Raw genomic sequence first — 14,168 nt, 5'->3', positions numbered from 1 at the left:
CAGTTTGTACCATCCAATCAATTCAAGACCTGATAGCAACACTGTCTGTGTTAGAGTGGGAGAGAGTAAGTACAAAAGAGTACTTACTTACTTTGCCTATGTATGTATGGATGCTCAAAGTAATGACTGATGATGAATAAATGATGAGGTGGTGACTGTGCTGCTGCTGGGCAGACACTCATGTGCTGTGTTCCACTAAAGTGTAAACCCTGGGCACGGCTGCCTGGTTTATAAGGTGAACGTCTGAGTGCCTCAAACCTGCACTCTCTCTAGTACTTTTACATTTTTGTAATTTTTCAAATCTGGTCTCCATTAGTGTTTAGAAAAATGATAAATCAGGATGCGCTTTAAGATGGTTCGACCTTGTGATTGATTAACAAACTTCAGTGTTGATCTATGCATGGTGAAACTTATTGTGACAGTGCAGTAGAAAGGTGCACCAACACTACTGGGGACCGGATCTTTTGTAGGTATTACATATGTCAGCTAACAGCTGTTTTATCCAGCAACATATGCATTGTGCTAGTGACACAGCTGGGACTACATTTAATTAGAACACTATGTTAACAGAAAAGATGGAGAGAAATGATATGAAAAGGAAAAGAAAGAGACATCAGAGGTCTGCTTTGTCAGTCAGTGTGTGTTTTTAATGTCACTGATATCTGTATGCAGGATGCACAAGTGACTTTTATAAACTAATGGAGACAAACGATTTTGTTACCTTGCATTCCTCCTTCTTCCTTCTGTCTCCTCATCTGTCCCGACTCCTTACTTGCTCTCCTTATCCCTCCCTTCGACATGTTTAACTTATCTGACCTAATTTAATCTGTCTGTTTTTTAATCTGGACACTACATCTTGCCACTACAACAATAATATTGTTAAAGCAAAACCTTTGAGACAGTAAAGGTTTAAATATTATTTCTGCGTATCAGCTGACATTTCAGTATTTGTCTCTGTCGCTCTTCTTCTCTACCTTGCTTTGTCTCTCTCTAACATACATGCACACACGCTGCATTGGCTGCATGGTGGATCAAAACCTGATCGTATTTTCCTGCATTTATAATTCCATCAGGTTTGACAGACATCACTGGCTAAAGTACAGCCTGAAAATGTGACAGAGCATCCACTATGTTTTACCGATGGCTGTAGACACTCACTGTTGTGCGTCTCCTCCTCCGTACACATTCCTCTGAGAATGGTTGACTGCGAGGACAGCACTAAAGCTGAGTGATAAAGGAGCCGCTGTCTGCAGAAAAAATTGAAAAGCTTTCAGAAGGACTGAAGACCTGCTGGTTAAGACCACTTCAAAAAATTACAAGGAAGTCTGGCTTTTTGGATGCAAAATATAAAGGGCTCCAGGAACTATACCAGACTTTATAAAATCATATAAATGCTACAGATACATATATATATATATATATTTTTTTTTTTTTTTTTTTTTTTTTAAACGTACATTAGTACATTTTCCATCTATTGGTCATTGAAACCTCTGAAAGACTGAACAAATTGTTTATGTAGCTGTTGCAGCTAATGCTATGCTGCGTTTGTTTCCTATGAACTGAAACATGTTAAGCTGTTCATTAGATTTCACATGTAAAGCTTTTAAACGACTATATTTTCCCCAACTCTGTGCTAGCTTTGTGACTGTAGGGTTTGTGCATGTTTCAGATGGCTTAGCTGACTGCATGGATCCAGACTGCTGTCTGCAGCCTTCCTGTCAGAATCAGCTGTACTGCAAAGGGTCACCTGACCCAGGCGAGGTGCTCAGCCAGTCTCCATCCTCATTGCCTCCTCAACAGGTAAGAATATCCAGTCAGAAATTGACGGCACAAAATGACGACACTTTTCAGCAACAGATTACCCATTTATTTATTTTGCTTTTCTTAGGCTGCCAGATCTTTCTACCAGCGCATTCACTTTCTAGTTGGGCCTGAATCGACTCACATAATCAATGGTGAAAATCCTTTTAATAAAAGGTAATCATGTCTTCTGTCATGTTTTCTTTTTTCGTTTTCTCTTAAATTTTAGGGATAAAGCAGCAACATTGGCATGCACATACAGATGTTCTTTTCAAGCCATGAAAACACTGATTTGCTGTAAATGACTACTGGATATTGCAGGCATGTTACTGTAAACAGTTTTTTTGGATGACATATTTTATGGGTTCAGCTTTGCAGTAACTGGATTCACCCGTGTTCATCATTCCACATAATGTTTAGGACTGTTATTGAGCAGTTACAATAACCATAAAAAGCAATTTCCATATCTCCAGGATTGTACTCCACCTGCACATTGCCAGGGAAAAATCACACATATTCATATCTCATGCACTGCTCTTTGAAGCATAATTTAAATTATCTGTAGTCATAGGTCAAAGTAGGTTTCATTTATGCCCTTGTTTTCTGTGATTGTTTGACTAATATTTTTTAAGCGTATCCTATTTTTATTTAGCATAATATGAGAAGTGGTAGTTTAGCTTTGCTTTCTGTAGGCATGAAAATAATAAAACATGTTAGCAAAATCAAAATATAGTGCTCAAGGTCTGCTGTTTTCCCTTGCCAAAAGCCATTCTTGCCCACACCTGCCTCAAAGATAGCATTCATTGAGAATGATAACAGGGAATGACAGGGGCCAGTCTGCAAATACAGAGGCTGAAAGGCAGCTCTACTGAGAGTGAAGAAACATGACAGCAATTGTGTTTGGCAATCTTTCTGCTTTTGTCATATTTTTATGATTTACTGAATATTTCATAAGAAGAGAAGGCCTCAAACCTGTAATAAAGTGTCCAGTGTTTCCCTAATGGAATGTACCTGCAAACATAAAAGATTATTTTAGACATGAAAACACAGGTATACTGTGTGTGTGTGTGTGTGTGTGTGTGTGTGTCTTTACTCTTTTAAGGATAAGGCTTACAACCACAGAGATAAAACTCATGTGATTTCTAATAGGTAGAAATGCTCAACATCTAACAAAACACGACTCAGATGCAGGGCGGGGAATGGTTTTGGACTAAAACTGTAGGAATGTAAGGCTCTTCTGGAAAAAAAATATCTTACCTTCCTTCAGGTAAGGAGCAGCTGTGTCTCAGCTGCTCCACAAATTATAAGGTCAGTGCTTTGATTGCAGGCAAAGCATGGGTAAAATACTGAAAAATGTCAATCATCTGACATCATCTATGGTCTGGAATAATTTTACCTTTAGATGTCAGATATCACAAATTGCCAATTAAATTACATGAAAATAACTCAAACATCTTGCAGTTGTGACCTGGTTGCTAGTAAAGCTAATTGTTAGATTACTGCATGTAGCTTGTTGTCATGGTATTGTATGTGCAATGCTTAGTTATGTGGATTTTATGGAGCTTCACAAATTATTCTGGGGAAAAAAATTGGGGGTTTGAGATGATTTCTTTTTTTGAATATATATGTGTGTGTGTGTGTGTGTGTGTGTGTGTGTGTGTGTGTGTGTGTGTGTGTGTGTGTAAAGACAGCTCTACACAAGAGCAAGTAAAATGGGATGAAAAAACTAAAACACTGAAATTCATGTCCATCCAAGCATGTCTGAAATGTTTGTGACTTTATAATGAAGTGCATCAGACAAGAAAACAAAACCTGAAACTGGGAACTGACTGGGAATTACAAGGGAAGCAAGGAGCACAGGGAAAACACACAGCAACAACAAACAGAGGAAGACATTGGACTTAAATACACACAGGATAAGGAGAGGAAACGGGAGGGAACACAGCTGGAATTAATCAGACACAATGAGACAGGGAGAAAACTGAGCACACTGAACAGGGCGAGAGACTGTAAAAATAAAACAGGATGTCCGATAACCATGGCAACAAAGACTAAGACATGCGGGCTTGACACTTGGACCGGGAAAAAATAGATATGGGAACATGACTGACTGGTGAGAGAGAGAGGGGACACTGAACACGGGAACAAGAGACGAGGCTGACAAAACCCGGAATGCGGCGGAGGCATGTGGTTATTTTTTCCACAATAACCACATAGTAACAGAAAACACATAAACACTGATGCAAGAGACAATATGCACTGTAAGTACTGTAGTTACATCAGCATACCATTGCAGTCTCGGTACTCATTCCTCCATTGTCGTTTTTTAAGTTATCCCTCAGTGGACTCTGCAGTTCGATCACAATGAGTAACACTGCAAAGCTAAGGTGTTCTGTAAGTGTTTCCATCTCTTAAGACAGTTTTCCAGCTCAGCCACAGGGACTCAGGAAGATTTCAGTTCTTGATGGGCTTATTTATATATTATATCTATTTGCCATTTAACATTTTGTAATTTTTCTAATTAAATCTTGCAGGCAGTGCAGCTGTGAGTAAACGAGTTCTCTCTGCTCTCTTTCTCTCTTTTTAGCTTGGTGTCGATAATTCGAGGTCAGGTTCTGACAGCTGATGGAACACCTCTGATTGGAGTCAACGTGACATTTGTTCACTATCCTGAGCATGGATACACTATAACACGCAAGGATGGCATGTGTGTACTTATTCATTATTAAGATTAAGATTTTCATACACCTTTTATACAAACATTGTGCCTTTTCCAAAAAATGTCCCTTCTCAGCAGTGGTTTAAAACAGATGTTATGCATCGTCTGTTCACTAAATAAACTTGATGACCAGGGTGGTAAACAGGGGTCCTTCATGGAGGTTTCCACCAACAACTAAAATAAAACCATGCTTCACATTTTCTTATCAATCTGCATGTGTGTAAAACATACTGAATGTAAAAGTGGATGTAGCTTCATGTAAATGTGAAAATGCCATAAACCTGCATTCTTTCAAATGCCCAGCAGGGGGGGTCTCCTGAGTAACCCCCTCACACACAGACACACACCCACACACACCGTGTTTTCATATCTTTGTGGGGACATCCCTTAGCCTAAACCTAACTGTAACCTAACTGCATTTTGAGTCTGAAAAATAACTTTAAACTTATGGGGACTGGAATTTTGTCCCCATAACGGTGTTGGTCCCCACAAGCATAGTAAACTTCCAATTTCTGGTCCCCACAAAGATATGTAAACACACACACACAAACACAAAAACAGACAGCAAACAGAGGGAGAGTATAATCATATCTATATTCTGCTCTTATATTCCCACCTCAACTCACACCAGCTTCTATCTTTATTCTCACGTCAGCTGAAGAGAACGTGTGAACGTGTGGGGAAGATGCTTTTTAAAATCCACTGAATTCACAGGGACGTAATCAATCACTATTGAAAACACACACCTGCACACAGACAACAAACGTGCTCACACACTCCAACTGTAGGTATGTAATGCACACAATATATAGACACAATATGCACATGAAGCACACTCACAGAATTTAAATGAGCCAATTACACCGTCACAAATGAAAGTTTAAGTCAGTTCTTTGTACTGCTGAAGTTTGCAGATCCACTCTTATATTCTCTAACAGTCTAAAGTTAACAGAAGTGAATTAAAAGGTTTTCCTTATTAAAGCTTGTATAATTCAGCTGAATGGTATTCACACTTCTTGTTTCCCAGCAATTACTGTACACATTTGTTTGACGATGATGTGCTGACAGGTTTGATCTTCTGGCCAATGGTGGGGCATCCCTAACACTGAGCTTTGAGCGTGCTCCCTTCCTCACTCAGTACAGAACTGTTTGGGTGCCGTGGAATGTCTTCTATGTGATGGACACGCTTGTCATGAAGAAGGTGAACGACTGAGGGTTTGACTGTTGACACTGCACTAAATATACAGATACTACCTTTGTTTCATTTACTCTTTCTATCACAGATTTATTTGGGTTAAATGAATAATTTAATCACTGCTGTGACTGCTGAGCTCACCTTTCCATATTCAGTGACCGACACATGTCATGTCTGGCTGTTTCAGGAGGAAAATGACATTCCTAGCTGTGACCTGAGTGGTTTCATCAGACCAAGTCCTGTCATTGTTGCTTCCCCTCTGTCTACATTTTACAGAAGCTCACCTGAAGATGGCCCCATCATACCTGAAACACAGGTAATAAATCAATCAGAGGACTTTAATAGGAGCTAAGACACTTTGAATATGATCTCTCCTGTCTGTAAATAATTTTGCAATGGAAATCCCAAAATCATAAAGTAATTTAAAAAAAATGTTGTAACACTTTGAGCCAGCTAACTGTGTTATACTTGGTGAACTTAAATCTTTAAGTTGAGCAGATTAAAACATACATATGTGTTTTGAAATGTCTGTAATGTTTGTGTCCAAGATGCTGAATATGGGGACTATTTAATCTGAATAAGTACACTGACTCCCAGCCCTGGGGACGGTGCTCTCTCTCGAGCACCTGGTTGCCAGGCTATAGCCCATATTTCAAAGAGGAGACATGGGTCTGACCCACCTGTAGACCCAACACCCACACAAGGTGACGTAGGGGTTGCATGCGGTGATGACGGGTGGAGACCCTGGCGGGCCGTTCCCTAGCTATTCGGGGTGATGATTGGGACATGGAATGTCACCTCTCTGGAGGAAAAGGAAACTGAGCTAGTGTGTAAGGTTGATAGACACCTACTAGATATAGATGGGTTCAACTCCACAAACAGCATCTTCCTGGAGAGGGCTCTTTTCCAGTCTGGAGTTTCCCACAGTGAGGAGCAGGGGGCTGAGCTGGGTGTCTTTATATCACCTCATCTTGCTGCCTAGTTTTACCAGGGGCCGACACCCCTCAGACTTTTTTTTGGATTTAGCTTTTTCTTCAGCAAAATCCAAAAATGTAAGCTAACAATCCATCCATTCATCTTCTTCCGCTTATCCGGGGCCGGGTCGCGGGGGCAGCAGCCCAAGCAGAGAAGCCCAGCCACCTTCTCCAGCTTGTCCAGTGGAACTCCAAAGCGTTCCGAGGCCAGCCAAAAGATATAATCCCTCCAGCATGTCCTCGGTCTGCCCCAGGGCCTCCTCCCGGTGGGACATGCCCGGAACACCTCACCCAGGAGGCGCCCAGGAGGCATCCTTATCAGATGCCTGAACAACCTCAATTGGCTCCTTTTCCTGTGTAGGAGCAGCGGCTCTACTCTGAGCCCCTCCCGGATGGCTGAACTTCTCACCTTATATCTTAGGGAGAAGCCAGCCACTCTTCGGAGGAAGCCCATTTCCGCCGCTTGTATCCGCAGTCTCGTTCTTTCGGTCACTCAGATTTGGAGGTGCTGATTCTCATTCCCACCGCTTCACACTCAGCTGCGAACCGGTCCAGTGCAAGCTGGAGGCCATCACCTGATGAAGCCAACAGAATCGAATGGCCCGTAGCAATGGGCCAGACACCCCATACTCCCGAAGCACCTGTCACAGGACAACCCGAGGGCTGAAGGGCCGAATGCTTTTATGCTTCTCCAAGAGCTGGTCCTGTGTTCAACAACCAGGACGAAAACCCCATTATTCCTCCTGCATCTGAGCTTTGACTAACTGACGGACTCTCCTTTCCAGCACAAGTTAAGGAAATTACCTACTTAATCTGCAACACACTCAAAGGGTTTGAGTGACACAAGGCATGGGTTCTGAGAAGACAAAGGGTAGAATAACAGCAAAATACACAAATCCAACAGGTGAGCAAGAGGTGAAAGTAATCAGGCCAGAGTCAGAGAAAAAAACAAAGGCACATAGTGTAATATTTTTAGAACAAAGAAGGAAAAAATAAATAAATAACACTTTCACAGAAAAAATGTAAACATGATGATTCAAACATGAAATGGTGAAAAGCCTGGCTTGATTTGGAAAACAATGTAAAGCTTGTCTTATGAATATGTAGAGACTATAATAACAGCCTGTAGTTAAAAGAAACAAATATAAGGAAGACGAGTGTTTGTAGTGTACACTATTCCAAAAATTCTGCTCATGAGGACACATTTCTAAATCATTCAGCGTATAAACTCCACCCATCTCACAATTGCTTTCACAGATTTCCATTAAGAAATATGAGGAATATAGCTTCTAAACGAATTCAGCCACACCACTTTAAGACTAATGTAACATTTTACAAGAAGACAGGCTGCAACTGAAAATGAACCTACATAACATCCGCTGTCACTGAGCACAGTAAGGAAAATTTTTGTAATCATAGAACATGAAGACAAACATGGAAACAAGGCAGGTGATTATAAACTGCAAGCTTTCAGAATGTAAAAGCACTGACCACTGCCAGGACTTTTAAATGATTATTTCATTTATTAAGGAAAACAACCTGTCACTCTCTGCAGCAACTGCAATCAGGTATTTGCCGTAAATGCCAAATAATTGTTCACATTGATGTGGAGGAAGTTTGACCCTTCTTTGCAGAACTGTTTCAATTCAGCCACACTTGAAGGTTTTTACGGATGAACTCTGCGATTCAGATGCTTCAGCATGAGCTTAAACAAAGACCAGAAATGTCTCTCTTTTTGAGGCATTCAGAGGTGGACGTGCTGGTGATCATCGTCCTTCTGCATAATCCAAGTGTGCTTAAGTGTGCTTACGATATGATTACGATATCATATCGTAATCATATTACGATATGATTACGATATGATGCCCTGAAGCTTAAGCTTCAGGGCATCATATCGTATTAAACAGTCCACAGAATAAGTCAAACAGATGACAGAACTCTGTTTTTATATTTTTACAGCTAGCGCGTCATAATGAGTTTTTATTTAACCAGTATGTGTTTGTCCATATAAAAAACAAGCCAGTTTCTTTGCACATGAATAGGAGAGCACATCTACCTGTGTGGACACGTGTGTGTGTGTGCGCGCGTGTGCGTGTGTGTGCGTGTGTGTGTGTGTGTGTGCGCGTGTGTGTGTGTGTGTGCACATGTTCGAGTGTAGATCAAAAGCAAGCAAATGGAAAACTGCTCCTTAGCTTTTGGTGGAGCTGGCTCCATTAGAGGGAGGGCAGTGAAAAGGCCGGCCTTAAAGGGATGAAATGGATCTGTAATGAATGCTAAATGCCCAGCTAATGAAAAGGCAATAGTGCAGCTGAGAAGTATAACACTCCAAATGGAGTATTCCCTCAGGACTTTTTTTTCAGTGTAGTCTCAATCAGTTCTTCTCCCTCTTCCTTTTTAGAAGTCTTTGCAGCTTCTGTCCTGTTGGTTGTAGATCATTTACCTCACATCTTGACACTAGGATAGGATTTTTTTTTTTTTTTTTGTCTCATTTGGAGTTTAATTGTGTGTCTTTTTAAATGTTTATTGACAGACCCCTGAAATGCTGCAGTTTAGACCATAAAAGTAGAAATGTTAAGACAGACAAACTCATCCCTCTAGATTTGTCGAAGCAAACTGGAGCAGGTGGAAAAAACACAAGCAAATGAGGAACATGCAGTCTCTGCTGTGTAACTGGAAATGAAACTTAGTCTTTTTTTCTATTGTTTTGTATTCAATAACTTCTTTTGGTTCTAACTCCATGGCAGCCATTAGGTACTAGGCAGAGCTTTGAAGGGTCAATGTCAAAATCTTTAGGAACAACCAACTCCAGTGATCTGCTCGTATTTGTCATGTATGAAGAAAAGGTTCTGGGAAAAGAACCATAAAAATCAAAAACCTTATCAGATTTAAATGTGGCTGATCATCTTCGATGGCATGTCTAGACAACTTCCAGCATCACTGCTATTTTTAATTTAGCTCTCTAATTTGTGACTGCTTACACTTCTGCATTGCATTTGCACCACAAACATCAGTTTCTCTTCACAATCAAAATGTGATTGAACTGCAGACTTTCATCGTTATTTATGTTTAACAAAAGTATTACATTAACTCAGTGGTTCTCAAACTTTTCACATCATCCCCACATGGCAGGAAGAAATATTTTTACGCCCCATCTAAACAAAACAATGACAGAAAAGCTGAGCTGCAACTTTATTTGCATAATAAACTCATTCACGATGAATCCTTCAACAATTTTTGTTTTAAACAAACATCTTTCATTTCAAACAACTATTTGTAGCTTTTGTCACTAGACTGCTTCATGAGTCTGGAGCACTTCTTCAAAAAAGCAACGAGTTAAACAGAATGTGAACTTTGCCAAACATGAAAAAATAAAGTTCAGTGTTAGTCTTGTAAAACTTGTGAACAGAGATGAAAAATATATAATTTAGTGAGAGTTTAATACTGTTGCAGAGCTGTGGCGGGGCGTGGTCTGCAGCGTGGCTGTGGGGGAGGCGGACGCACCTGAGCGGCATCTTCAATCACGCCTCGCCGGCTTAAAACAGAATGAACTGGGTCCTGTCGTTGTTGTTGATGTGTGTAGGCTGCAGCCGATAAAGCTGCAGCTGTGTGCGTAAGTCGACAGCCGCAATAAAGAAGTGTAGTGAAAAGTGCGAACACGCGGTTGGGTCTCTCGTGCCCCAGTCCTGGGTTTCAGCATCACTGCAAACGATGCACGACAGACCCGACCACATGTTCGCACTTTTCACTACACTTCGACGTACACACACCTGCAGCTTTTCAGCGGATGCATGTATTATTAACGTAACTGCTGCAAATTTCTTTTTTCCACCATAAAAGTGATTCCAATGTTAAACAGTAGTTCCGCATGACTTTTCTGCCAGGTAACCTGCACCCCACCTGTCAGAACTCTGCACCCCAGCAGTGGGGCGTGCCATGCTGTTTGAGAACCACTGCGTGCATTAGCTGTTCATGAATAATGGAATTTTTTATACATAATCTCATATTGAGAATCTCCAAGGTAAATGGACAGTTCACTGACAAGCAGCGGCATGCCCAGGTGACATGTGTATGTCCTGATTATTATCTGACAAATTAAGCAGATAAAATATCTGGAACTGATTCAGTGTGTTAAACTTTTATTTAGTAGCTGCTTGCTCGCAGTTTGAGGTCCAAAGGTACGTCGATGCAAGTGAAAGAGGATTTGCAGAATAGTTTCTTGGTTGTCTAAATTAAACTTTCACAACATAAAACCTAGTTGAGAACACCAAAGTCTAAAACAGAGGCTTTATAGCAAGGTGCAAACCACTGGTTACACTCAAGAGCAAAAAGACAAGATTAGATTTTGCCAGAAAACAACTGAAAGACTTTGACAGAAAAATGTTTGGACTGATGAAACCAAGCTGAACCTGTACCAGAATGATAGGAAGGAAAAAATGAATAAATAAAGAACATGAAGAAAGTGAAGGGAGCAGAATTATGGCATGAATATGCATGGCTGTCAATTGTACTGGGCTATTAAGTTGCATGCACACTGGAACTATGATTGTTGGTTCTGGTTGCTTGGGTGAACCTCTAGCAGGTCATATGTCAATCCGTGGCATTCTTCCCTGTCGTTGGTAGTCTCCTGAGTCACTCCACTGAAAGTTTATTGTGGGTCTGGTGCACTTGGCATCGACAGCAATTTTGCGCTTAGTACAGCACTTCAGTTTGCATCAGGAATGTGGCGGAGTGTGGTTTGTGGCTCAGCTGCAGGGGATGGGTAAAGCAGTGGGTTCAGTGGACAGTGCCAGGGAAGGCTGGCCAACGCAGCTGATATCATCATGGTTTGAAGAAGGAGTAAAAGAGGCCATTTCTGTTCACTGTGGACAGCCATCATTGAACACACAGTTGCCTCACTTCGGCTATCAGAAAGGTCACAGAAGTATCGGTGTGTTATGATCTGTTTTATGTCTTTGTGTGAGAGATCCCCCTTTGGAGATCGACCGTATTGAAGCTTCATTTATTTTGATGTTTTATAGTTCTAGGTAAATTGAATAGCATTTCATTTACAGCAGTTGCATTAGTACACACCTTTCTGGTCATTTACATATTTAAATAAAAATAAAGCTAGCTTGTCCAGTACTGTGGACCACTTAGAGTTGGAAAATAGATTGAAATAGTTTTTAATACCCTGACCTGTGTTGGGTGCAATACTTGTTTTTGTTTTTCTCTTTTTCTCTTTTCTTTTAAACATTCACAATGGACATTTCGGACCAGTGGTCATATGAACCTGTGCTATTTAGCAGCAGTGTATAACCAGTGAAAATGAGTGAAAGTGATGCCTAGGATGTAATTTGGAACCGTGGGTACTAATGTGTCTGGTCTGTTTTGTTTCCTTCTATAGGTTCTACAAGAACAGACCTCAATACCTGGCAGTGATTTAAACTTGATCTACCTTAGCTCCAGAGCAGCAGGATATAAACCAGTCCTGAAAGTCACCATGACGCAGACATCAATACCTTTCAATTTGATGAAGGTGTGATAAGTAATATTTCCCAGCATTTCAAGTTGCACCTAAAACAAATGCCTACCGTTACTGTTTTCTGTGAATTAATCAGTATCAATGAAGTTAAGACTTTCCTGTCAATCCAGGTTCACCTGATGGTGGCAGTGGTGGGCCGCCTCTTCCAAAAATGGTTCCCTGCACAACCAAATCTGTCATACACATTTATCTGGGACAAGACAGATGCCTATGGCCAGCGTGTCTATGGACTATCAGAGGCAGTTGGTAAGTTTGTACAAATAGAAAATACAGTTTTTCCAAAAATACAGGCAGTTTTGGGCATTTGCTATAAGGTTTGATATCTGGAAAATCCTACTGTAATCAGTTTTTATTCATCAGCATCACATATAGGGCTTTAAACATTGTTACTGCCATACTCTGCATGAAAACAGCATTAGTTGTAATCACGTTTGCAGACACTTTTCTAACAATCTCATCTTTTTCTTTAGTCTGGCTGAAAAGCTTCCTTAAATTGTTTATCTGAAGTGGTATGTTAATTTGTTAGTTTCTTAAAAGTGTTTTGAAACTTACAACATGTAATATTCTCTTTTAACTCATAAATGCAGAGGCTTGTTTGTTTTCATCTTCTAATGCGTTACATCTAAAGCACCATAAATTTTAAGAGAGATAGTTTTTTTGGTTTTTTTATGTTGCTGTTTTACTTTTCTGAGTTAAGAAACAACAACAACAGCGATATCAACAAGGAGCTAGAAGTTCTTTCTATGAGAACTTGAAGTTCCACCTGTTGCTCAGGGGACAAAACAAGATGGCTTGGCCATACGAACTCCTCCATGTTAAATATAAATCCAGATGCCATCATTGCCTTCGTTGTCTCATCCTGGACCATGATACTGACACTCACCAGTCCCCGGCCTCCTTCCTTCCGCTTAGCATACAGCCTCAGGCTGCTGGACTTGGGGTGAAACCCTCCATGCATGGTCAGGAGCTTTCTTGTCTTGATGTCGGTGGCTTCTATCTCCTCCTTTGGCCAGCTTATTATACCAGCAGGGTACCTGATCACGGGCAGGACGTAGGTGTTGATAGCCTGGATCTTGTTCTTCTTATTTAGCTGACTCCTCAGGACTTGCCTGACCCTCTGCAGGTACTTGGTGGTTGCAGCTTTTCTAGCGGCATCTTCATGGTTCCCATTTGCTCGTGGGATGCCCAGGTACTTGTAACTGTGCTCTATGTCTGCAATGTTGCCTTCTGGTAGTTCGATCCCCTCAGTTCTGACTACCTGACTACTACACTTCTCCAGTCCGAATGACATTCCAGTGTCGTTGCTGTATATCAGTGAATCAATGTCTCGTTCATGCTTGGCATACAGCTTGATGCCATCCATGTAGAGGAGGTGAGCTACTCATTGTTTCGCCGTCAATCTGGATCCCTCATCCTATTCATGTAACCCCTTCTGCTGGGATTACTTGCATAGTAGCATTCCAACAGTGCCCTATTTTTATCTCTTGCCCACTTATGCTATCTTGTTCCAGTACCCCATTTCTCATCAGTATGTCCTGTTTCCTCAACAACTGATGCAGACCTTGTTAATCTTGGCGACGTCTGAGCCGGTATAGCTTCATTTTTATGTCTCTCACTCATGTCCAAGGTAGGCTTGGTTAGCATTGGGGAGGGGGTTGTCTTGCCTAGAGCCCCTTACTGGATACACATGCCCCGCCCCGGTTGGGAGTTGAACCGACTCTAATCACTGGACACATCTTTTGATTTAATGGTTTTTCTTTATTAAAAATTGATGTATAACTCTAAATATGTCTTATATTTTAGCTTCCACCCTTTGCTTTGTTGACAGCGCTGCAGACCCTCGGCCTTCTCTCAATGAGTTTCATGATGTAGTCACCTGAAATGGTTTCACTTCACAGGTGTGCCTTGTCAAGGTTCATTGGTGGAATTTCTTGCCTTCTTAATGGGGTTGGGACCATC

The 14,168-nt window shown here is 41.1% G+C and overlaps 1 protein-coding gene across 12 annotated transcripts in view; it reads left to right on the top strand.

Annotated features, from left to right (window-relative positions):
- Nucleotides 1-14,168, top strand: part of tenm3 (teneurin transmembrane protein 3) — an 869,227-nt gene that overhangs the window by 787,641 nt on the left and 67,418 nt on the right. For all 12 annotated transcript variants that reach the window (XM_025908309.1, XM_025908318.1, XM_025908317.1 and 9 more), the window contains 7 exons: nt 1,670-1,800; nt 1,889-1,977; nt 4,388-4,507; nt 5,588-5,720; nt 5,902-6,030; nt 12,072-12,203; nt 12,320-12,455. In XM_025908309.1, coding sequence (XP_025764094.1) covers nt 1,670-1,800; nt 1,889-1,977; nt 4,388-4,507; nt 5,588-5,720; nt 5,902-6,030; nt 12,072-12,203; nt 12,320-12,455 — 870 coding nt within the window. The remainder of the gene's footprint in view (nt 1-1,669; nt 1,801-1,888; nt 1,978-4,387; nt 4,508-5,587; nt 5,721-5,901; nt 6,031-12,071; nt 12,204-12,319; nt 12,456-14,168) is intronic.

This window comes from Oreochromis niloticus, linkage group LG6 (genome assembly GCF_001858045.2).
Source record: "Oreochromis niloticus isolate F11D_XX linkage group LG6, O_niloticus_UMD_NMBU, whole genome shotgun sequence".
In the NCBI taxonomy this organism is placed as follows: Eukaryota; Metazoa; Chordata; class Actinopteri; order Cichliformes; family Cichlidae; genus Oreochromis; species Oreochromis niloticus.
This window is presented reverse-complemented; position numbering and strand designations above follow the sequence as displayed.